General features: G+C 41.2%; 1 protein-coding gene across 2 annotated transcripts in view; it reads left to right on the forward strand.

Moving 5' to 3' along the window:
- Positions 1-18,611, forward strand: part of LOC143280901 (RNA polymerase II-associated protein 1-like) — a 47,846-nt gene extending 29,235 nt beyond the window's left edge. For both annotated transcript variants that reach the window (XM_076585678.1, XM_076585679.1), the window contains exons 22-31: positions 385-577; positions 1,074-1,223; positions 2,477-2,604; positions 4,894-5,097; positions 7,471-7,596; positions 8,747-8,904; positions 11,299-11,428; positions 13,697-13,862; positions 14,729-14,959; positions 17,008-18,611. In XM_076585678.1, coding sequence (XP_076441793.1) covers positions 385-577; positions 1,074-1,223; positions 2,477-2,604; positions 4,894-5,097; positions 7,471-7,596; positions 8,747-8,904; positions 11,299-11,428; positions 13,697-13,862; positions 14,729-14,959; positions 17,008-17,145 — 1,624 coding nt within the window. In that variant the 3' untranslated portion in view covers positions 17,146-18,611. The remainder of the gene's footprint in view (positions 1-384; positions 578-1,073; positions 1,224-2,476; positions 2,605-4,893; positions 5,098-7,470; positions 7,597-8,746; positions 8,905-11,298; positions 11,429-13,696; positions 13,863-14,728; positions 14,960-17,007) is intronic.
- The last annotated feature ends 2,381 nt before the right edge of the window (positions 18,612-20,992 follow it).

A 20,992-nucleotide genomic window follows, 5' to 3' on the forward strand; every position in this document is an offset into this window, starting at 1 on the left:
TAAATCGGTAAAATAAAAAGGAACAGAAATGAATACTAAAATGGTATTTATTATCTGAGGCCTCTGAACCGATTATCATCTCCATTGATTCTGTCTTTTTAGAAGAAAATTAAAAAAAATTTCATAAGTGGGAAAAACAGGGTTTGAGAGGTGTGTGTGTGTGTGTGTGTGTGTGTGTGTGAGAGAGAGAGAGAGAGAGAGAGAGCATTTCCTCCTTTAAAGTCCTCCTCTCATCCATATGGAAGAGAAGAGAAGCTGAAATGAAAGATTTGTATATATTTCTTTTTTTTTTAATCTTTTTATTTTTTACTCTAATTTGTCAGTGTATGTATATGCATGTGTATACGTGTGTGTGTGTGTGTGTGTGTGTGTGTGTGTGACCAGTTCCTCTTCCAGTGTCCTGCTGTCGTCGGAGTGGAAGAGGAGGGAAGCTGTGAGCTGTCTGCCGGAGCTGGGCTGTGATGGGCAGGGAGGGCGGGTGCCCCTGGTGGGGGAGTCCAGTCCTGTTGGCTTCCTCCTGGCCCTCTGTCGCTTGGTGCTCTGCGCCTGCAGAATTCACAGAGGCGTTTCAGAACAGGTCTGTGTTGGACGTGTGGGGTCAGTCTCTTTTTTTTTTTTTTTTTCTTTTTTTTTTTCAAAAGAATGCTTTTTTGGTTAGAGGATAGTATGCTGGGAAGTGTGGTGCCATGTTTTATGGACTTTGATCCCATGCACCGAATGATATGGTGTGCCTAATGGTGTGGTTCAAATTGAGATGGTCTGAGGCAGTCACCTGGGCTATTTAAAACGTGAATTGAATTGAACTGAACATATGTGGTTGTATGTGATGTGTGTATATGGGTGTGAGTGTGTGTGTGTGTGTGTGTTCGCTCTGTTGGTACAAATTCACCCTTACATGTGTATCATCTTATATCACAGAGAGTGAAAAGATGTGGAGTTAAAAGCAAAACATCACATACGTCAGTGAAAACATACATACAGTATCTGACAGTATGTTGCTGTGCATTTACAAGCACATCCAGAAAGTGTTTGTATTTGCCTACATGTGCTCAATATCCCCTGTCCAACCGAAGACTGCCGCGGTCATTCTGAGCCACGAGGACGTCACCAGCTATCTGCGGAAGGTGACCACGTGCTCCACCGCCAGCCATCTCCATAGCAACCACTTCACGCGCATGGAAACGTTGCTGCAGTACTTCTTGGTCAAGCTGTCAACGCTGGTGGTGAGAATGGTTTTACTGCTGTCTGCTATCGAGGAATAGTTATGATGATTTTTGTATTTGTATTTGTATTTCTTTTTATCACAACAGATTTCTCTGTGTGAAATTCGGGTTGCTCTCTCCAGGGAGAGCGCGTCGCTACACTTCAGCGCCACCCTTTTTTTTTTTCTTTTTTTTTCTTTTTTTTGTACTTGCGTGCAGTTTTATTTGTTTTTCCTATCGAAGTGGAATTTTGCCAAGAACAATCCTTTTGTTGCTGTGGGTTCTTTTATGTGCACTAAGTGCATGCTGCACACGGGACCTCGGTTTATTGTCTCATCCGAATGACTAGCGTCCAGACCACCACTCAAGGTCTAGTGGAGGGGGAGAAAATATCGGCGGCTGAGCCGTGATTCGAACCAGCACGCTCAGATTCTCTCGCTTCCTAGGCGGACGCGTTACCTCTAGGCCATCACTCCATGATGATGATGAAGATATACAATGATGGTAATAGTTCATTTATATAGCACTTTCAAAAGTAGTTATGATTATGATGATATATAATGACAATACTATTTCATTTATATAATGCTTTCAAACTTCTCACAGCATTTTATCATAACATTGCACTGACCAGACACAGAGCACTAGTGGTAAGTACTTTTTAAAAAACAAAAAAAAAATGAAAGAAAACATTTTGTTTTCATCTTTACAAGCAAAAATATTGAAAAGGAGTATTCTGAAACATTGTCAGAATGTTCCTTAGGAATAGAGTGCCAGGGTTTTGAGGCAGGAGAATCAAAACAGTCATTTATTTATTTGAACTTCTTTTTTTTTTTTTTTTCTTGTTGCTGTTTGTTGTGGTATCTGTGTGTGTGTGTGTGTGTGTGTGTGTGTGTGTGTGTGTGTGTGTGTGTGTGTGTGTGTGTGTGTGTGTGTTTGAATGTAATATTTCAATTTTGTTTAAAAGTTTGAAACGATCATAATGAATATGATAAAGAAGAAAAATAAAAATTGTGTAACATTTTTTTCTGTCAAGCTGTTTCATAATTGCATTGCCAATCCAGTACTCTGTATTCACTTCATCCCAGTGGTTCCGATAAGTTCCGAGCTGAATATTCCAAAACATTTGAGAGGATTCTGACCGCTTCCAAAAAAAAACCATAATGTACTGATACAGTGTGCCTTTGTTTTGTGTGTGTGTCTGTCTGCCAATCAGAGTGTGGCATCAAGGCCTCCCAGTGTGCCTTTGTTTTGTGTGTCTGTCTGCCAATCAGAGTGTGGCATCGAGGCCTCCCATGATGCACCAGTTGACGCTGGACATAATGTCGAGGCTGCTGGAGGGTGAGGAGTTTCTGGCTCAGGACCTGATGTCGACGGTTCTCTTCAGTGCTGACTTCATTCCGTAAGCTTCCATTATCTGTCATCAGTTTGTTTGTACGTGTGTTTGAGTATATGTCTTATGTTGAGTTACCAGTTTTTCTGTACTAGTGTGTATCTCTAATATTTAGTGATCAGTTTTTTCCGTATTTGAGTATATGTCTTATGTTGAGTTACCAGTTTATCTGTACTAGTGTATATCTCTTATGTTTAGTGATCAGTTTTTTTTTCTGTATTTGTGTATATGTCTTATGTTTAGTTACCAGTTTATCTGTACTAGTGTGTATCTCTTATGTTTAGTGATCAGTTTTTTCCGTATATGTGTATATGTCTTAGGTTGAGTTTCTTTTCTTTTTTTTTCTCAAGGCCTGACTAAGCGCGTTGGGTTACACTGCTGGTCAGGCATCTGCTTGGCAGATGTGGTGTAGCGTATATGGATTTGACCGAACGCAGTGACGCCTCCTTGAGCTACTGATACTGAAACTGATGCTGAGTTATCAGTTTATCTGTACTAGTGTATATGTCTTATGTTTAGTGATCACTTTATCCATACTTGTGTATATGGCTTATTTTTAGTCGTCAGTTTATCTGTACTAGCATATAAGTATATGTCTTATGTTTAGTCGTCAGTTTATCTGTACTTGCGTATGAGTATGTGTCTTATGTTTAGTCGTCAGTTTATCTGTACTTGCGTATGAGTATATGTCTTATGTTTAAGATGCTGTTCCCCCATTCCCTCCAGGTTTCCTGGCTGGGGGATCTTTTGATCTATATAGTATTCCCTGTCCTCTGGAAGTTCCTGGTTTCTCTCACTTTCATTGTTTCTGATCTTTTCTTTCTGTCATTTGATCCATATTTTCTGTCTTTCCCATCTGTTCACCTATATTATTTCTGGAAAGTCTCTCTTCTTTTTTTTTTTTTTTTTTTTTTTTTCTCTGGACTGGATAAATGGGCATTCTTACTATGTTTTCATTTTTGTGTGCCTCGCATGAGTAAGTTGCCTGCTGGCGTTGTTTTGGTTTTTGCTTTGGATGCCTGTCATTACTTAAGTTTTGTGCGTTATGTATGATTATGTTTGTATATGGGTTACTTTTTTTTTTTTTTTTTTTTTTTTTTAATCCTCTGGTCAAAAATTGATGGAATGGTCAGTGCCAGAAAGCCCACCTCAGAGTGGTCAGTCCTTGACACTATCCACTTTCCAAACACAGCAGTTGATTGCTCACACACACTCACGCATAGACACATATTTTTCTCTCTTTTTTTCATTGTTTTTTTTGCCCGTGCGTAGAAGGGTATATTTATGGTCTCTTGAATATCATCATCACAACAGTTCAGTTACTCAAGGAGGTGTCACAGTGTTCAGACAAATCCATATATGCTACATCACATCTGCTGTACAGATGCCTGACCAGCAGTGTAACCCAACATGCTTAGTCAGGCCTTGAAAAAAAAACCCAAAAACGTAAACAAATAAATAAACAAATTGCTTACTTATTGTAGACTTATTCTTAGATTTAGTTACTTATTTATTCTAATTTATCTATCATAAATCTTGTGACTTATCATCAGAACACTTCTAATCTATACACTATATAAGTGTAACAGAATGTCAACTTACGACACATTTGGCAATTACATTACATTATGCAATACTGTAACAGTCTGCAAGGGTATTTCTAACAAGCAAGCAACCAACCAAAACATAAACGTAGAATAACACGCAGAACATGACACCTCTATTTCAAATCACAGTCCTCAGTGATAGACATATTTCATGGATCACAGGGAAAAATCAGAAATTTAATAGGCTACATTGAACCAAGGGTAATGCATGTTTCTACGTTTGTAGAATCGCCACTGGTGGTTTTCAGTAATCGTTGGTACAATGGCAATCTGATTAACTAGGACTTAGCGGTTTTCACTAAACATTGGTACAATGGCAACTGTTTAACTAGGACTTCAGCAGTTTTCAATAACTGTTGGAACAATGGCAGCTGATTAACTAGGACTTCAGCAGTTTCCAATAACTGTTGGAACAATGGCAGCTGATTAAGTAGGACTTCAGCAGTTTTCAATAACTGTTAGAACAATGGCAGCTGATTAACTAGGACTTCAGCAGTTTTCAATAACTGTTGGAACAATGGCAGCTGATTAACTAGGACTTCAGCAGTTTTCAATAACTGTTGGAACAATGGCAGCTGATTAACTAGGACTTCAGCAGTTTTCAATAACTGTTGTAACAATGGCAGCTGATTAACTATAATATTGACCGCCTTTCTTTTTATTTATTTTTTTTTTTTTTTTGTCATGACAGTGAGGGGCAGGCAGAGGAGCTGGCAGCTGCCTCCATGGCAGACCTGAAGATCTCCAGGACTCACATCCTGAAGAGCGCCACCCAGGAGGAGATCACCACCAACAACTGCCAGCTGCTGACAGAGGCCATCAAGTCGCTGCCGATGATCAGGGCCCACTACTTCAGGGCCTTCGCCCACATGGAGGGCAAGGTGGCTCAGTCCAGGTGAGCTTGGGTGACGCTTTGCTTGGTCGTTTTTGACTCACTTGTGTAAACAAAGTGAGTCTATGTTTTAACCCGGTGTTCGGTTGTCTGCGCACGTGTGTGTGTGTGTGTGTCTGTGTGTCCGTGGTAAACTTTAACATTGACATTTTCTCTGCAAATGCTTTGTCAGTTGACACCAAATTAGGCATAAAAATAGGAAAAATTCAGTTCTTTCCAGTCATCTTGTTTATAACAATATTGCACCTCTGGGATGGGCACAAAAAATAAAAAATGAAGCCTAATTATATGCAAACTGCATTTACTGTTATATTTATATTTTTTGTATTCTCTAAACTTGGCACTTTGATCTGATATTCTGACCCAACAACAAGAGCAGTCATTATTATCATTTTTTGTTCAAACAGGAACTTCTTTTGCTAAGCATGGAAGTTTTATTTATTTTGCAAACGTTTTGGTACAGATAGTAAAGAAGGGAAATTACTCTGTAATTAATGCTAGGGGACTTAATTTGCTTTAAACTGATCTTTCTCATCTCAAACATTACATCTTGAAATTATACTCAATACATAAAAAGCTTGGATTTTTTTTTTTTTTTAAGTGTATCACAAGTGAGTCTTGAAGGCCTTGCCTCTCTTGTTCTTCTTCTTCTTCTTCATCTTCTTCGTACATGGGCTGCAACTCCCATGTTCACTTGTATATGCACATGTGGGCTTTTACGTGTATGACCGTTTTTACCCCGCCATGTAGGCAGCCATGCTTCGTTTTTGGGGATGGTTTGTTTTGAGTTTGGAGACTTTTTGTGTGTGTGGTGCGATGTGGTATGTGTGTTGCTGTCATCGATCAGGGCCCATTACTTAAGGGCCTTTGCCAGCATGGAGGGGAAAGTGACTCAGTCCAGGTGGGTTGGTTTGTGCTTCACTTTGTTGTTTTTGAGTTTGGCAACTTTTGTGTGTGTGTGGTATGTGCGGTGTGGCGTGTGTGTGTGTGAGTGTGGGTGTGGATGTGGTGTGATCTGTTGTGTGTGTTGCTGTCAATGATTAGGGCCCATTATTTCAGCCACTGTTCAGGGCCTTCTCCCACGTGGAGGGTAAAGTGGCTCAGTCCGTGGGATTGGGTGGCACTTCACTTGGTTCAGTTTGAGTTTGTGTGTGTATAAGTGTGTGCGTGTGTGTGTGTGTGTAGTGTGATGTGTGTGTGTGTGTGTCTCTGTCAATGATCAGGGGCCCATTATTTCAGGGCCTTCGCCCACATGAAGTGGAAAGTGGCTCAGTCCAGGTGGGTTTGGTCGCACTTCGCTTGGTTGTTTTTGAGTTTGGCGACTTTTGATGTGTGTGTGTTTGTGTGTAAGTGTGTGTGTGTGCTGTGATGTGGTACATGTGTTGCTGTCGGCGAACAGGGCCCAGAGGAAAATGGCTTGGTCGAGGTGGGTTGGATTTTGCTTTTGTTTTTTTTAGCTTGGTGCCTTTTTGGGCGATTGTTTTTTTGTGTGCATGGTATGTGTATGTGTGTCTGTGTCTGTGGTGTGTGTGTGTTTGAAAGTGTGGTGTGATGTAGTGTGTGAGTCGTTGTCAGTGATAAGAGTCCGTTACTTCAGGACCTATGCCCGCATAGAGGGGAAGGTGGCTCAGTCCAGGCAGGTTAGGTTTGTTTTGCTTTGTTATGTTCTTTTGATTTGGCAGTTTTGTTTTGGGTTGTTTTGTGTGTGTATGTGTGTGTCTGGTATGTGTGATGTGTGTCTGTGTGCATGTTTGTTTTTCTTTGAATTATGAGGACGTTTTCATTTAAAATTGTCTGACATGTACATGTTGACTCATTTATTCATTTAACCTATTTATTTATTTATTCATTTTCTTTTCTTCTTTCTTTTCTTTTTTCTTTTTTTGGTAGGTGAGGTGAGGGTGGGCGGATGAGGGGGGTCATTTCTGTGCGTGTGTGTGTGTGTGTGTGTGTGTGAAAAGGTTTTCAGTTTATCCAATTTTCCCAAAACAAGAACACCAGAGAATCGACAGACAGAAAATACAAAAAAAACTTAGCCGTATGAAGAGCACAGGAACAGGACTCATAATGGCTGCCGGAAAAAGAGGGCGCTAGTCAGGGGGGCAAAGGGGAGGTTACCTACTTCCAGGAGGTTATCCGCCGTAGCTACTTTCGTTTTCTCCGCATAGGCGGATAGTAGTTTGCACAGGACAGGAATGTCAGACTCCTGCTGGAGTCTGCACTAGTGGGTCACGGTAAGTATGTTACTTAAACATAATTTTTGATAGAAAATTTCCTTTTTACCCCGCAATTAAAAACAACAACAACAACAACCTACCTTTTTTGTCATCATTCTGTCAGCGAACACTACAGTGAGGTTTGTGACTGTGAGCGCAGGTGTCGGTACCAGCAGCTGCCCCGGGAGACGGCCAGTCTGATGGATGGAGGATGGGAGAGCAGTCTGATGCCACAGGACTGGGTCTTCCTGCCTCTGGTTGACCTCCACAACCGCTTCGTGTCTGCGTGAGTGCTGACGAAAACTGTGTGGCCGAAATGTCTTAATTGACTGCCTTGTATTGTATTTTTCTTTTGTAATAATAATAATAATGTACATTTATATAGCACCCTTTCTCACTCAGGGTGCTTTACATGAAAGAAAAATATTACAAGTAACATAAAACATCCATGACCACTCTTTCTCAAAAAACCCTCCCCCCACTCACACTCTCCGTTTCCCACTCTACATATATCCAGAGTGAGCTGACATGGGTGGTGTTGGAGAAAAGGAAGCTGAGAGTACTTATAGATAGGTTTTAAAAAGATGAGTCTTTAGTGATGAGCGAAAATCACAGATAGAATCAGATGCACGGATATGATAAGGAAGGTTGTTCCAGATGTGAGGAGCAGCAAAGAAGAAAGAACGTTCACCATAGGTTCTTGTATTGACACAAGGAAGTTTCAAAAGGTAACAGTCAGAGGAAGAGCGGAGATTTCTTGTGGGAGCGTAAACACTGATAAGGTCAGAAAGATAAGTAGGTCCTGCGGACTTGTATTGTTATTGTATTGAATTGTATTGTGTGGTATAGTATTGTATTGTTTTTGAATTGTATTACATTGTGTTGTATTGTGTTATGTTGTACTGCATTGTGTTGTATTGCATCGTATTGTATTGTATTATATTACATTTTTTTGACACATCAGATTGATATATGTTTAATCTTTTTTTTACCACCTTAGGCATAACCATGGGAGGGAGTACTTCTGTATGAGAAAGATTTTTTGTGTAGGAATTTTTTTTTTTTTTGCCTTGATTTTACTTTGTTTCAGTATCAAGGCATGCACTTTGGTTCACCATCTTGTTTATTGAGCACACAACCAGTCTTTCAGTTTTGATATTTGTCTCCAGAATATGTTTTTATATGTCAGTGAAATTAAAGCATGAAAACTCTTCTTCTTCTTGTTCTCCGTCTCCTTCTCGATCTTCTGCTTCATCTTCATCTTCTCCTTCTCCTTCTTGTTCCTCTGCTTCTTTTTTCTCATTCTCCCCTTCCTCCTCAGCCTCATCACCATCATCATCATCACCACCACCATCATCATCATCATCATCATCATCACCATCATTATCATTATCATCATCATCATCATTATCCTCACTGTCATCATTGTACCTCAGAACATCAGAGTCCCAGAGGACGGTGGAGACGTCGAGCATCCCCGTGGTGACGAGTGCGGTGCAGTGGATCTTCCTGGTGGAGATGTGGAGAAGTCGCTCCCTGTCCCACGTGTCCGTCACCCTCAAGATCTCTCGCCTCATGTGCGTCTTCCTGGGAGGTACAGGGTTTTTTTTTTCTTTTTTTTTTTTTTTGAGCCGTTTGGCATACATTTGGAGTGATGGCCCAGTGGGGTAACACATCTTCCTGGGAAGCAAGAGAATCTGAGTGCCCGAGATCGAATCCCTCCACACTCAGCAGTTTCATCCTCCCCCAATTCTCAGGACCTTATGTAGTGATCTGCATGTTAATAATCATTCAGATAAGATGATGAACTGAGGTCCTGTATGTAGCATGCACTTGGCACATGTAAAAGAACCCATGGCAACAAAAGTCAGTGAAATAGAAGCATGAAAAATCGTCTTCTTCTTCTCCTTCTCCCTCTTCTCCTTCACCTATGTAGATGTCTGCTGCGTAGCATTGGCACATGTAAAAGAACCCATGGCAACAAAAGCGTTGTCCCTGGCAACATTTTGTAGAAAAAAAATCCACTTTGTTAGGAAAACTAATACACTTGCAGATAGAAATATTTTTTTCAAAAAAAGGTGGCATTGCACTCTGTGACATACTCTTCCCAAGGAGAGCAACCCAGATTTCACTCAGAGAACTTTGTTGTTACAACAACATCAGCAAAATTATGTAATAATGTAATTTCCGTAAGGTATTAATGGAATGACACAATGAAATGCAAGTTTCAGTCAGTGATGCCAATGGAATGACACAATGGAATGCAAGTTTCAGTGAGTGATGCCAGTGGAATGACACAATGGAATGCAAGTTTCAGTCAGTGATGCCAACTGTCAGATTTTATCATTTGTTGTTACTTCTTCTTTGTTCATGGGCTGCAATTACCACGATCACTCGTATGTACACGAGTGGGTTTTTACGTGTTTGACCGTTTTTACGCCATCATGTAGGCAGCCATACTCCGTTTCCATGGGTGTGCATGCTGGGTATGTTCTTGTTTCCATTACCCACCGAACGCTGACATGGATTACAGGATCTTTAACGTGCGTATTTGATCTTCTGCTTGCATATACACACGAAGGGGGTTCAGGCACAAGCAGGTCTGCACATACGTTGACCTGGGAGATCGGAAAAATCTCCACCCTTTACCCACCAGGCGCCGTTACCAAGATTTGAACCTGGGACCTTCAGATTGAAAGTCCACGCTTTAACCACTCAGCTTTTGTGCCCGTCATTTGTTGTTACGACTGGTCGCAGTTTGTTCCGATGTTACCCCATCGTCAAAGTAATTCCAGAAAGTTTGTTTTTGGTTAGCTAGGGTCACCAACCTGGTTCCTTGTTGTCAAGCTGCTTGGTAATCAGTTTTGTGATGCACAGGGTGCACTGAGCAAGGATTGGACCAGTGAGTCACACTGCTGGTCTCAGAAATGCAAACAGACCACCAAGAAGCTTCTGGGCAGTGCAAAAAAAAAAAAAAAAAAAAACCCACAAAAATCAGGCATTGTCTATAAATCAAAACCAGCTTCCAAAAACAGAGTTTGACTTTGTAGCAGGTGTAGGTAATTAGGGCGTGAATGCCACATAATTAAAAGTTAAATGAATGCTGATGAAATTCAGGATGTCAAAAAAAGAAGAAAAAGAAAAGAAAAGAAAAGAAAAAAAAAATGTCTGTACGTTCCTAAAAATAGAGAGGTTGACATCTGTGTGTGTGTGTGTGTGTGCGCGCGTGCGCACGCGCGCGCGTGTGTATGTGTGTGTGTGTGTGTGTAGTCACATTTTGGTGTGTGTATGTAACATAGATATGACGTATTATGTTAACAAAAGCGTTTTTGTAAAGCAACTAGAGCAGATTTCTGGATAGTGTGCTATATAAGTATCCATTATTATTATTATGATCATGGCTATAATGGCTCATGTGTCAGTATGATAACTAGGGTAAGGATTAGCGGAAAGGATGAAAGTTTAGGTTTCCTTAACCTTTCAGCTTTGCTTGCTGTCATTTCCCCATGGTGAAGGTGAGGGGATTCAAGAGAGAGATGCCACAGCCTGTGTTATCTTTTTCTTTCGTTTGTCTCCAAGGTGTGACTAAGGGCGTTGGGTTACACTTTCTGTCAGGCAGCTGCTTAGTAGATGTGCTGTAGCGTGATTGGACAGTGACGCCTTCTTGAGAAACTTTTCTTTGTTTCTTTCTTTGTTTCTTTCTTTATCTATTTATTTATATTTCAAAACTATTGTCAAGGAATGATTCAGCGCTTATAGCTGTTAGAGGCGTTTGATTGGCTAAGAGCGGGCCAGACTAAGAGGGGCGTCTTTTCACTGTTAGCCGCGCGAAATTTGGCCAAACAGAGCAAACCATAGGCCTAGTTTGCATCAGTTTGACATGGTAAGTATATGTAAACACCAAACATGGAGTATAATACAAACTCCTCCTTTTGATTTGAAAGTAAAAAAAAAAAAAAAAAAGCACAAATATCTGGTTTGTTGGCAGGTAATGAGTTATTCTTGGAGAAGTCAGTGTACCCCTATCTGGCCTCCCTGTTCCGTCTGTACACCACGCCACGCCTGCTCAGTGCCATGGACTTTGACGAGAACATCCCTGGTATCTCCTTCTATGACTTGTAAGTATTAACTCACTCCATACGAACGGCGAAAGAGACGACGTTAACAGCGTTTCACCCCAATTACCACCATCAAAATATTACAAGCGGAAGGCTCTTACACTGAAGAGGTGAATGTTGACAAAGAATACCACAGTTCTGACGACGGAAGCTAAAGGTTGGGTCATTGAGACACCCACTGGACATCCGAGGGGTCTGTGTAGAGGAGAAGAGAGGACTGGCCGTATTGAGTGAGTTAAGGATTGTGTCAGGAATAGTGTCGGTCACTTACTGCAGCATTATTGTGTGTGTGTGTGTGTGTGTGTGTTGGTGCTCAGTATTTTTGCATGCTCCTTCTACGACTTGTAAGTGTTAGGATTGTATCAGGAATAGTGTTTGCACTAGCTGCAGTATTGTTGTTTTGTCTTGAGTCTCAGTAGTACTACTACCAGTAGCTATATTTTTTTTGTTCCTTCGATGACTTGCAAGTGTTAGGATTGTATCAGGAGCTGTGTTTGTCACCTACTGCAGCATTAATGTATGTGTTGGTGCTCAGTATTAACTTTTTTTTGTTTGTGCTCCTTGTGCGACTTGTAAGTGTCAGGATTGTATCAGGAATAGTGTCTGCTCTGACACTGGTGCAAGTTTTTATCTTTAGCTTTGTGATGAGGTACATGCTGTTGTTTCCGTGAGATGCATTACTCTGTGCCCAGTGTTTTTGTTCAGATACATGCTGCTGTTTCCGTGTGGAGCATTTCTCAGTGTCTTATGTTTGTGTGCTCAGGTAGATGCTGCTGTTTCTATGAGGAGCATTACTCAGTGCCTTATGTTTGTGTGCTCAGATAAGTGCTGCCATTTCCGTGAGGAGCATTTCTCAGTGTCTTATGTTTGCGTGCTCAGATACATACTGTTGTATCCTTTAGGAGCATTTCTCAGTGCCTTATGTTTGTGTGCTCAGATACATGCTGCCATTTCCGTGAGGAGCATTTCTCAGTGCCTTATGTTTGTGTGCTCAGGTAAATGCTGCTGTTTCCATGAGGAGCATTACTCAGTGCCTTATGTTTGTGTGCTCAGATATGTGCTGCCATTTCTGTGAGGAGCATTTCTCAGTGCCTTATGTTTGCGTGCTCAGATCCATACTGCTGTATCCTTGAGGAGCATTTCTCAGTGCCTTATGTTTGTGTGCTCATATACGTGCTTCAGTTTCCATGAGGAGCATTTCTCAGTGCCTTATGTTTGTGTGCTCAGGTCAATGCTGCTGCTTCCATGAGGAGCATTACTCAGTGCCTTATGTTTGTGTGGTCAGATACATGCTGCTGTTTCCATGAGGAGCATTTCTCAGTGTCTTATGTTTGTGTGCTCAGGTAAATGCTGCTGTTTCCATGAGGAACATTTCTCAGTGCCTTATGTTTGTGTGCTCAGTTAAATACTGCTGTTTCCGTGAGGAGCATTTCTTAGTGCCTTATGTTTGTGTGGTCAGATACATGCTACCATTTCCATGAGGAGCATTTCTCTGTACCTTATGTTTGTGTGCTCAGGTAAATGCTGCTGCTTCCATGAGGAGCATTACTCAGTGCCTTATGTTTGTGTGCTCAGATACATGCTGTCATTTCCGTGAGGAGCATTTCTCATTGCCTTATGTTTATGCTCAGAAAGCTACTACTGTTTCTGTGAGGAGCATTTCTCAGTGTGTTTGCTCAGATGCATGCTGCTGTTTCCTTGAGGAGCATTTCTCAGTGCCTCATCTCCTTGAGGAGCATTTCCCAGTGCCATATTTCCTTGAGGAGCATTTCTCAGTGCCTTATGTTTTCTTTGTGCTCAGAGACATGCTGCTGTCTCCTTGAGCATTCCTCAGTGCCTTATTTCCTTGGGGAGCATTTCTCGGTGCCTCATTTCCTTGAGGAGCATTTCTCAGTGCCTTGCCATGTTCCTTTGTGTGCTCATCAGATACATGCTCCTGTTTCCTTGAGGAGCATTCCTTGGTGCCTTATTCCCTTGGGGAGCATTTCTCAGTGCTTTATTTTCTTGAGGAGCATTTCTCAGTGCCTTATATCCGTGGGGAGCATTTGTCAGTGCCTTATTTCCTTGAGGAGCATTTCTGGGAGCATTTCTTGGTGCCTTTTACCATTGGGGAGCGTTTCTCGGTGCCTTATATCCTTGGGGAGCATTTCAGGGAGCTATTTCTTGGTGCCTTATTTCCTCGAGGAGCATTTCTCGGTGCCTCATTTCCTTTGGGGGAGCATTTCTCTCAGTGCCTTACCACCACGTTTTTCTGTGCATGCTCATCAGATACATGCTGCTGCTGGAGCAGTTTGAGGCGGTGTCCTACGGGGACCCAGTGTTTGCGGCCTTCGTGCTGCTGCCCATGCAGCAGTGCCACAGCTGTCTGCTGCGGAGGGCCGTGTGGCAGGAGAGATCCCTCCTGCTGCGTGCCATGACCCTCCCCGTGCAGGAGGTCAGTGTGTGGGTTTGTGAGGAGTGTTTTGGGGTGGGTGGGGGTTTGGGGTGGGGGGATGGGGGAGTGGGGGACAGGAGGGGAGGAGATAAGGGGTTACGTGTTTGTGTGTGTGTGTGTGTGTGTGTGAGGAGGGGATGGAGGAAGTTGGAGACTGGGTTATGTGTTGTGTGTGTGAGTGTGTTTGTTTGTGTGTGGAAGGGTGTTTGTGTGTGTGTGTGTGTGTGTGTGTGGGAGGAAGGAGTGGAGAAAGTTGGGGATTGGAGTATGTGTTGTGTGTGTGTGCGTTTGTTTATGATGAGGGAGTGTTGGTGTGGAAGTGATTGGAGTATGTGATGGGGTGGGTGGGTGGGTGGGGGGGGTGATATGCGAGTATGTGGTGTGTGTGTGTGTGTGGAAGGGTGTGTGTGTGTGACTGTGTGTGTCTGTGTGTGTTTGTGTCTGTGACTGTGTATGCATGCATGATATGTACAAGTTTGGTTTTACATGTATAACCGCCTTTACCCTGCTGTTAAGACAGCCATGCTCAGTTTTCAGGGATATGTTGGTTTTTATTTACAATACAATACAAAACAATACAATTCAAAACAATACAATATAACTGCATTTATCCTCACATGGGAAATGTTTGTGCCTGTTCATTCACACACATCTTCTGCTTGCGTATACACACAGGGGGAGTTCAGGCACTAGCAGGTCTGCACATATGTTGACCTGGGAGATCGGAAATATCTCCACCCTTTACCTACCAGGCGCCATTACCAAGATTCGAACTTGGGGACCCTCAGGTTGAAAGTCCAACGCTTTAATCCTTTGGCTATTGCTCCTGTTATAATGGGATTTGGTTTTGGGTTTTGGGTCCCCAGATGCTGATCGACGTGGACAGGTTCCTCAGCCCGGAAGAGACGGACCCCCGTCTTTTGCAGCTGTACGCCGGATCGCTGATGTCCGGAACGGTGCAGCAGCGCTGGTCTCCCTTGCTCTTCCTGGTGGCCGTCCACCACCTCAACCGCTTCCTCTTCCGCAGCACACAGGATGACACCCACGGGGCCCTGCAACGGTCCCTGTGGGATATGGTGCTGAGGTGTCCGGATCAGGTAAAAAAAACAAAACAAACAAGCGAGGCAAGGCCTTCAAGACTCACTTGTGATAGATTAAGTCCCCTAGCATTAATTACAGAGTAATTTCCCTTTTTTTACTATCTGCACCAAAAACGTTTGCAAAATAAATTAAAAAAATCCATGCTTAGCAAAAGAAGTTCCTGTTTGAACAAAAAATGATAATAATGACTCCTCTTGTTGTTGTGTCAGAATAAGAGGTCAAAGTGCCAAGTTTAGAGAATACAAAAAATATAAATATAACAGTAAATGCAGTTTGCATATAATTAGGCTTCTTTTTTATTTTTTTTGTGCCCATCCCAGAGGTGCAATATTGTTTTAAACAAGATGACTGGAAAGAACTGAATTTTTCCTATTTTTATGCCAAATTTGGTGTCAACTGACAAAGTATTTGCAGAGAAAATGTCAATGTTAAAGTTTACCACGGACACACACACACACACACAGACAACCGAACACCGGGTTAAAACATAGACTCACTTTGTTTACACATGTGAGTCAAAAAACCACGCTCTGTGTGTGTGATGGTGTGTCAGCGGTGTGTTGTTTCTGGGTAAAAGGTGTGCAGTGTTGTTGTTGTTATTTTTTGTTAAATGAAAGTGTATAGTTTTGTTTCAGCGTCGCCGGTTCTGTTGTCTCTGGGTAAAGGTGTGCAGTTTTGTTTTTGTTGAATGGAAAGTGTGTAGTTTTGTTCTTTATTGTTGCTGTTGTGTTGTCTGTGGATAAAGGTGCGCGTTGTTGTTGTTGGTGGTGTTATTGTTGAATGAAAGTGTGTAGTTTTGTTCTTTATTGTTTGGTGTAGTTAGTGTGTGATGGTGTGTCACCGGTTGTGTTGGTTCTGGATGAAATGTGTGCAGTGTTGTTGTTGGTGTTATTGTTGAATGGAAAGTGTGTAGTTTTGTTCTTTATTGTTTGCTGTAGTTAGTGTGTGATTGTGTGTTACCGGTTGTGTTGGTTCTGGATGAAATGTGTGCAGTGTTGTTGTTGGTGTTATTGTTGAATGGAAAGTGTGTAGTTTTGTTCTTTATTGTTTGCTGTAGTTAGTGTGTGATGGTGTGTCACCGGTTGTGTTGGTTCTGGATGAAATGTGTGCAGTGTTGTTGTTGGTGTTATTTTTTTGTTGAATGGAAAGTGTGTAGTTTTGTTCTTCAGTGCTGCTGGTTGTGTCGTCTCTGGATAAATGTGTGCAATGTTGTTGTTGGTGTTATTGTTGAATGAAAGCGTGTAGTTTTGTTGTTCAGTGCCACTGGTTGTGTCGTCTCTGGATAAATGTGTGTAATGTTGGTGTTATTGTTGAATGAAAGTGTGTAGTTTTGTTCTTTATTGTTGCTGTTGTGCTGTCTGTGGATAAAAGTGTGCAGTGTTTTGGTGTTGTTTGTTTTGTTGAATGGAATTGTATAGTTTTGTTCCTTATTCTCACTGTTGTGTCATCACTTGAAAAAGGAGAGCAGTGTTGGTGGTATTTTTTTTTTTTTTGTGAAATGAAAGTGTATGTTTTTGTTATTCGTTATTCATTGTTGCTGTTATGTTGTCTCTGGATAAAGGTGTGTAGTGTTGTTGCTGTTATTATTTTTGTTGAATGAAAATGTATATGGTTTCGTTATTTATTTTGTGTGGTATCTCTCTCTCTCTTCAATCCATGACTAAGAACTTGGAGGTTCATCACTGGTGGGGATTTTTTGTTTGTTTGCAGATGCGACTGTTTTTAGTCGAACCATCATAAAATCGCCACATTCTGTCTTTGCTATATACGTGCGTGTGGATGTCTTTACTGTCTCTATGTGTTTGTCCTTGTATATATGTTTAATGAACATAGTTAATTTTGGTGTGTGTGTGTGCATTGTGTTTATGTGTGTGTCTTAACATACATGTGTGTGCCTGTGTTATGCATCTGCACGATTTTGATAAATGAAGTTAAAAAAAAAAATATTCACACAGTTTCCGTGCTCTCATTTCAACGAAAAGAGTATATCATCTATTTTTTCCTTTTTTTTTTTTTTCGTCTTTCTGTTTTTTTGGACGCACAGAGCTTGAGAGAGACCATCATCCACTTCAAGCAGGTGGACCGGCAGGGGAGAGACTGCCTGGAGAGGTACGCTCCGCTGCCCGCCCACAGACAGCAGCTGGTGGACCAGCACAGGCAGAGGCTCGGGGGGCTGCAGTAATTTTTGGCCTGCTCCTTGCTTTCACACTGATGTGTATCCTTTAAGGAGGAAGGTGGCATGATGGTTTAAGATACAGAATAAAGTACAAGATCAGCACTATGTTATGAATGTATTCACAAATCAGCCCCTTACTATATCTGTGGCTGCCTTCACCTCTACACTCCATCTCGCTCACTACGATCAGCTTCGGATCCACTCTGTTTACGCATACCCAGATTCAAGCTCTCGACTGTTGGCCGCCGTTCTTTCTCTGTCTCTGGACCTTGCAGTTGGAATGAACTTCCTCTTTCGCTTCGTCAAGTCTCCACACTCAGCTCTTTCAAGTCTGGCCTTAAAACCCACCTCTTCCCAAAATAGCCTCCCTTCCCTGCCTTTTCCTTGTCTTCAGTTTCTCCAGTTTTAGAGTTATGCATGCGTGTGAATGACTGGTGCGAAAGCGCTTTGATTTGTCTCTGCACAAGATTCAGCGCTATATAAATACCATTATTATTATTATTATTATTAAGAAGCCCCGGTGCCAATACAGAGGGTCTGTGAGGGTGTGGGTCCATGTCTTTCTCTCGCCCTTTCTCCCGAGTTTGACTGGAAAACCAAAAAACTGTGCATCTAGTCATTCGGATGAGACGATAGACCGAGGTCCCATGTGCAGCATGCGCTTGGCGCACTGAGAAAAGAACCCATGACAACGAGAGTGTTGTCGTCTGGCAAAATTCTGTAGAGGAAACCCACTCCGATAGGTACACACAATTAATATAGAATCACGCACTCAAGGCCTGACTAAGTCTGTTGGGGTGATGCTGCTAGTCGAGCATCTGCTTAGCAGACTTGGTGTAGCATATATGGATTTGTCTGAACACAGTGACGCCCATGAGAAACTGAGACTGCTTCTGCTGCCAACAGTGCAACAGACATCTCTGCAACATTCACAGCAAAAGCATTGCTGGTCTTGTGCAGGATCAGGATATTTGTTTTGATGGAGCATGATTCTTGATTTGCAAAATGTGAAGTGAAAGTGTTTGCAGAAAATATATGTGGTCTCCTGCAGATGAATGAATAAGAAAGTTACAGGGTTTTTGTTATTGTTGTTTTAAGTGTTCAGGTTTTGCTGCTGACAAATATCAGTTTGTGAAATTATTTTTTTGTTTTGAACTTGGAAGTTGATTTGGATTGTTAAAGGTAATCCAGTTGACTCTATGTATTTGCATGTTATAGTTGATTATGATGGGACAGCTTTTCTTTGGTACTGTCCAGTTGACTCTATGTAAATACATGTTAGTTGATTATGATGGGACAGCTTTTCTTTGGTACTGATGATGGTGACAGTGACAGTGCAGTCCTTATGTTGTCTTGCCAGTTGTCAGCTTTAGTTATGAATCAGTTATATTAATGCTTTTAAAGCTGGTCCCTTGACAGTTATGGAATCATGTGTTATGGATATTGGAATGTTGTTCCCTGATAAAAAAAAAAAAAAAAAAAATAAAAAAAAAATCTTTCGGGCACTTTTTTAACTTGTGTGTGATTGAACATAGTGAATCTTTGTAACAACGGGTTTTTGGTTCTCTCTCTCTCTGTCTCTCTCTGTCTGTCTGTCTCTGTCTCTCTCTCTCTCAAGCCGTAGGTGGTGAAAGACACATGCTTGAAAATTACTTGGTGTAGACTAATGAGCTTACTTTGTTTGCTTGGCATGGAATGGGTTAAAAATAAAAAATAAAAAAAAGAAGAAAGAGGAAGTCACCGGTTGGGGCCATTTTCCAGAGCCAAACAAAGCATTGCATCCAATGTGGAGTTTAATGAAACAAGCATTAAAGATGAACGACAACAGTAAATGCAGAACTACCTCAGAAAAAAAAACAACAACACTGACAAAGGAGTAATACCAGACTTGAAATGCATCAAGCAAAGCAACTACATGTACATGTAATCCAGTACCAATGTGACAAGCTTTTATCTATAAACCATTGAATGAATCAGATTTTTTGCTGAAATACTGATTTTTCAAACGCATTTTTCTAGCAGGTTCATGGTACATGTGTACTTGAACCAGCCGTTCTTGTATTCAGTGAGAGGCCAGTGACAGACCACACTTGCTTGATTTAATTCAGTTCTTGATTTTCTAACAGTTTTTTTTTTTTAAACATAACAGCTTTCATGATGCGGTCCTCATTTTTTTGGGGTGAGGTCTGTTCATTTCAGCCTAAAGAAAAAATGATATTTTATTTTATATGATTAAGTTGTGCAACATTAAATTCTGCTATATATTCAGGATCATGACACAGCTGCTTTTACCGTTATGATCATCTCCACATTTTGGGGTTATTTTTTATTCATATTTTAATAAAAGCAATTTGATTTGACCTCTCTCTCTCTCTCTCTCTCTCTCTCTCTCTCTCTCTCTCTCTCTCTCAGGCACAGATATTTATTGTCGAAATGGTGGGCAGAACAGAAGACCAATGGCTTCATAATTTGCAGCCAAACTGTCCACATTGAAGTGAAGGAAAGCAATGAAGTAAAATTGCATTTAACGTTGTTGAGATAAAAGAGAGAGAAAAAAAAAAGAATGAAGCTGTGATTGTGCGGTAAATTTGATCGTAAAGTGAACAGTACTATGGGCATGAAAGCATGTTGGATTTAAATGTTCTTTACTGAGAGACACAGAGAGAGAGAGAGAGAGAGAACAACATTTAGCATCATTTCATATCATAACTGTTGATATTATACACTTAGCGACAGAAGATGACATTTTGATAAATCAATGTTAAATGTTAGAATGACATCTTCAAAGAAAACAACAACAACAACAAAAAAACACAGTGCTTTGATGCCAGTGTAAGAGCTTAAGATACTGGGATACAGCAACACAACAAAGTTATCTTTAGTCATCAACAGTTGTTCCAGTGGTATTCTGCATAGCAAGTGGCAGAAACATAGTGCATACACCTACATACAAGTGCTTGGTGTTAGGAAGAAAGTGGCCCAGCACAAAAATAGACATAGTATGTAGGTCTTTTCTTAAATATTCAAGTTTCAAGTTTTAATTATCCTTTCACTCCTATTGGAGTATGGAGGATTACTGCAAAATAATCTTTTCATGCCCAGAACAAACATTTCCAAATACACAACAATGTCACATAAAAGTTGGGAAAACACAAATGTCTTTTTTCCATTTTTGCCCCCTTTGAAGATATTACAAAAATTAAAAACTGATTTTGGAGACATATTCAGTGCAATGTACAGCATTAACATGAAACATCTAAGAGAACAAACTACAATTTTCATTTGAAAATTTTGCTATTTAAATCAATACTGTACATCCAAATTAACATGTTAAAAAAAGAAGTTTTTTTTTTCCAAGTTCGTCATCTGAAATGACACAAAGTGTATAACATATCTGTGCAGTGTAGATATAACAAATATGGTGGAAATACGGATATCAAAAGTAACTAAGCCAATATTGTCCTCCTCCTTCCCTTTTCCTTCTCTTTCTCCTCTTCTTCCTCCTCTTCCCCCTCCTCCTCTTCCTCCTCCTTCTCCTCTTCCTCCTCCTCCTCCTGTTCCTCATCTTCTTCCTCCTCCTTCTCCTCCTCCTCGACACTTTATGGAGAGTTTTGGGTCACAGCACTGAGGAACTGTTCACCGGATTCTCCCAGCTTTTGCATGTCGTTTGCATGTCAAAACCTGGGTCTCTCAGAATCATTTCCTCTTCCATTTTGCATCGTTATCAGTCCATCCTTTGTCTACCCCCCACCCCTGATCTCCCCCACCCCATCCCCTCCTCCCCGTACCCCCTCCCCTCTCACCCCTCCCAAATCTTTTCTGTCTCCCTCCCTCTACATTTCCCAATAGAATT

The sequence above is a fragment of the Babylonia areolata genome, chromosome 4 (genome assembly GCF_041734735.1).
Source record: "Babylonia areolata isolate BAREFJ2019XMU chromosome 4, ASM4173473v1, whole genome shotgun sequence".
NCBI classification, from domain to species: domain Eukaryota; kingdom Metazoa; phylum Mollusca; class Gastropoda; order Neogastropoda; family Buccinidae; genus Babylonia; species Babylonia areolata.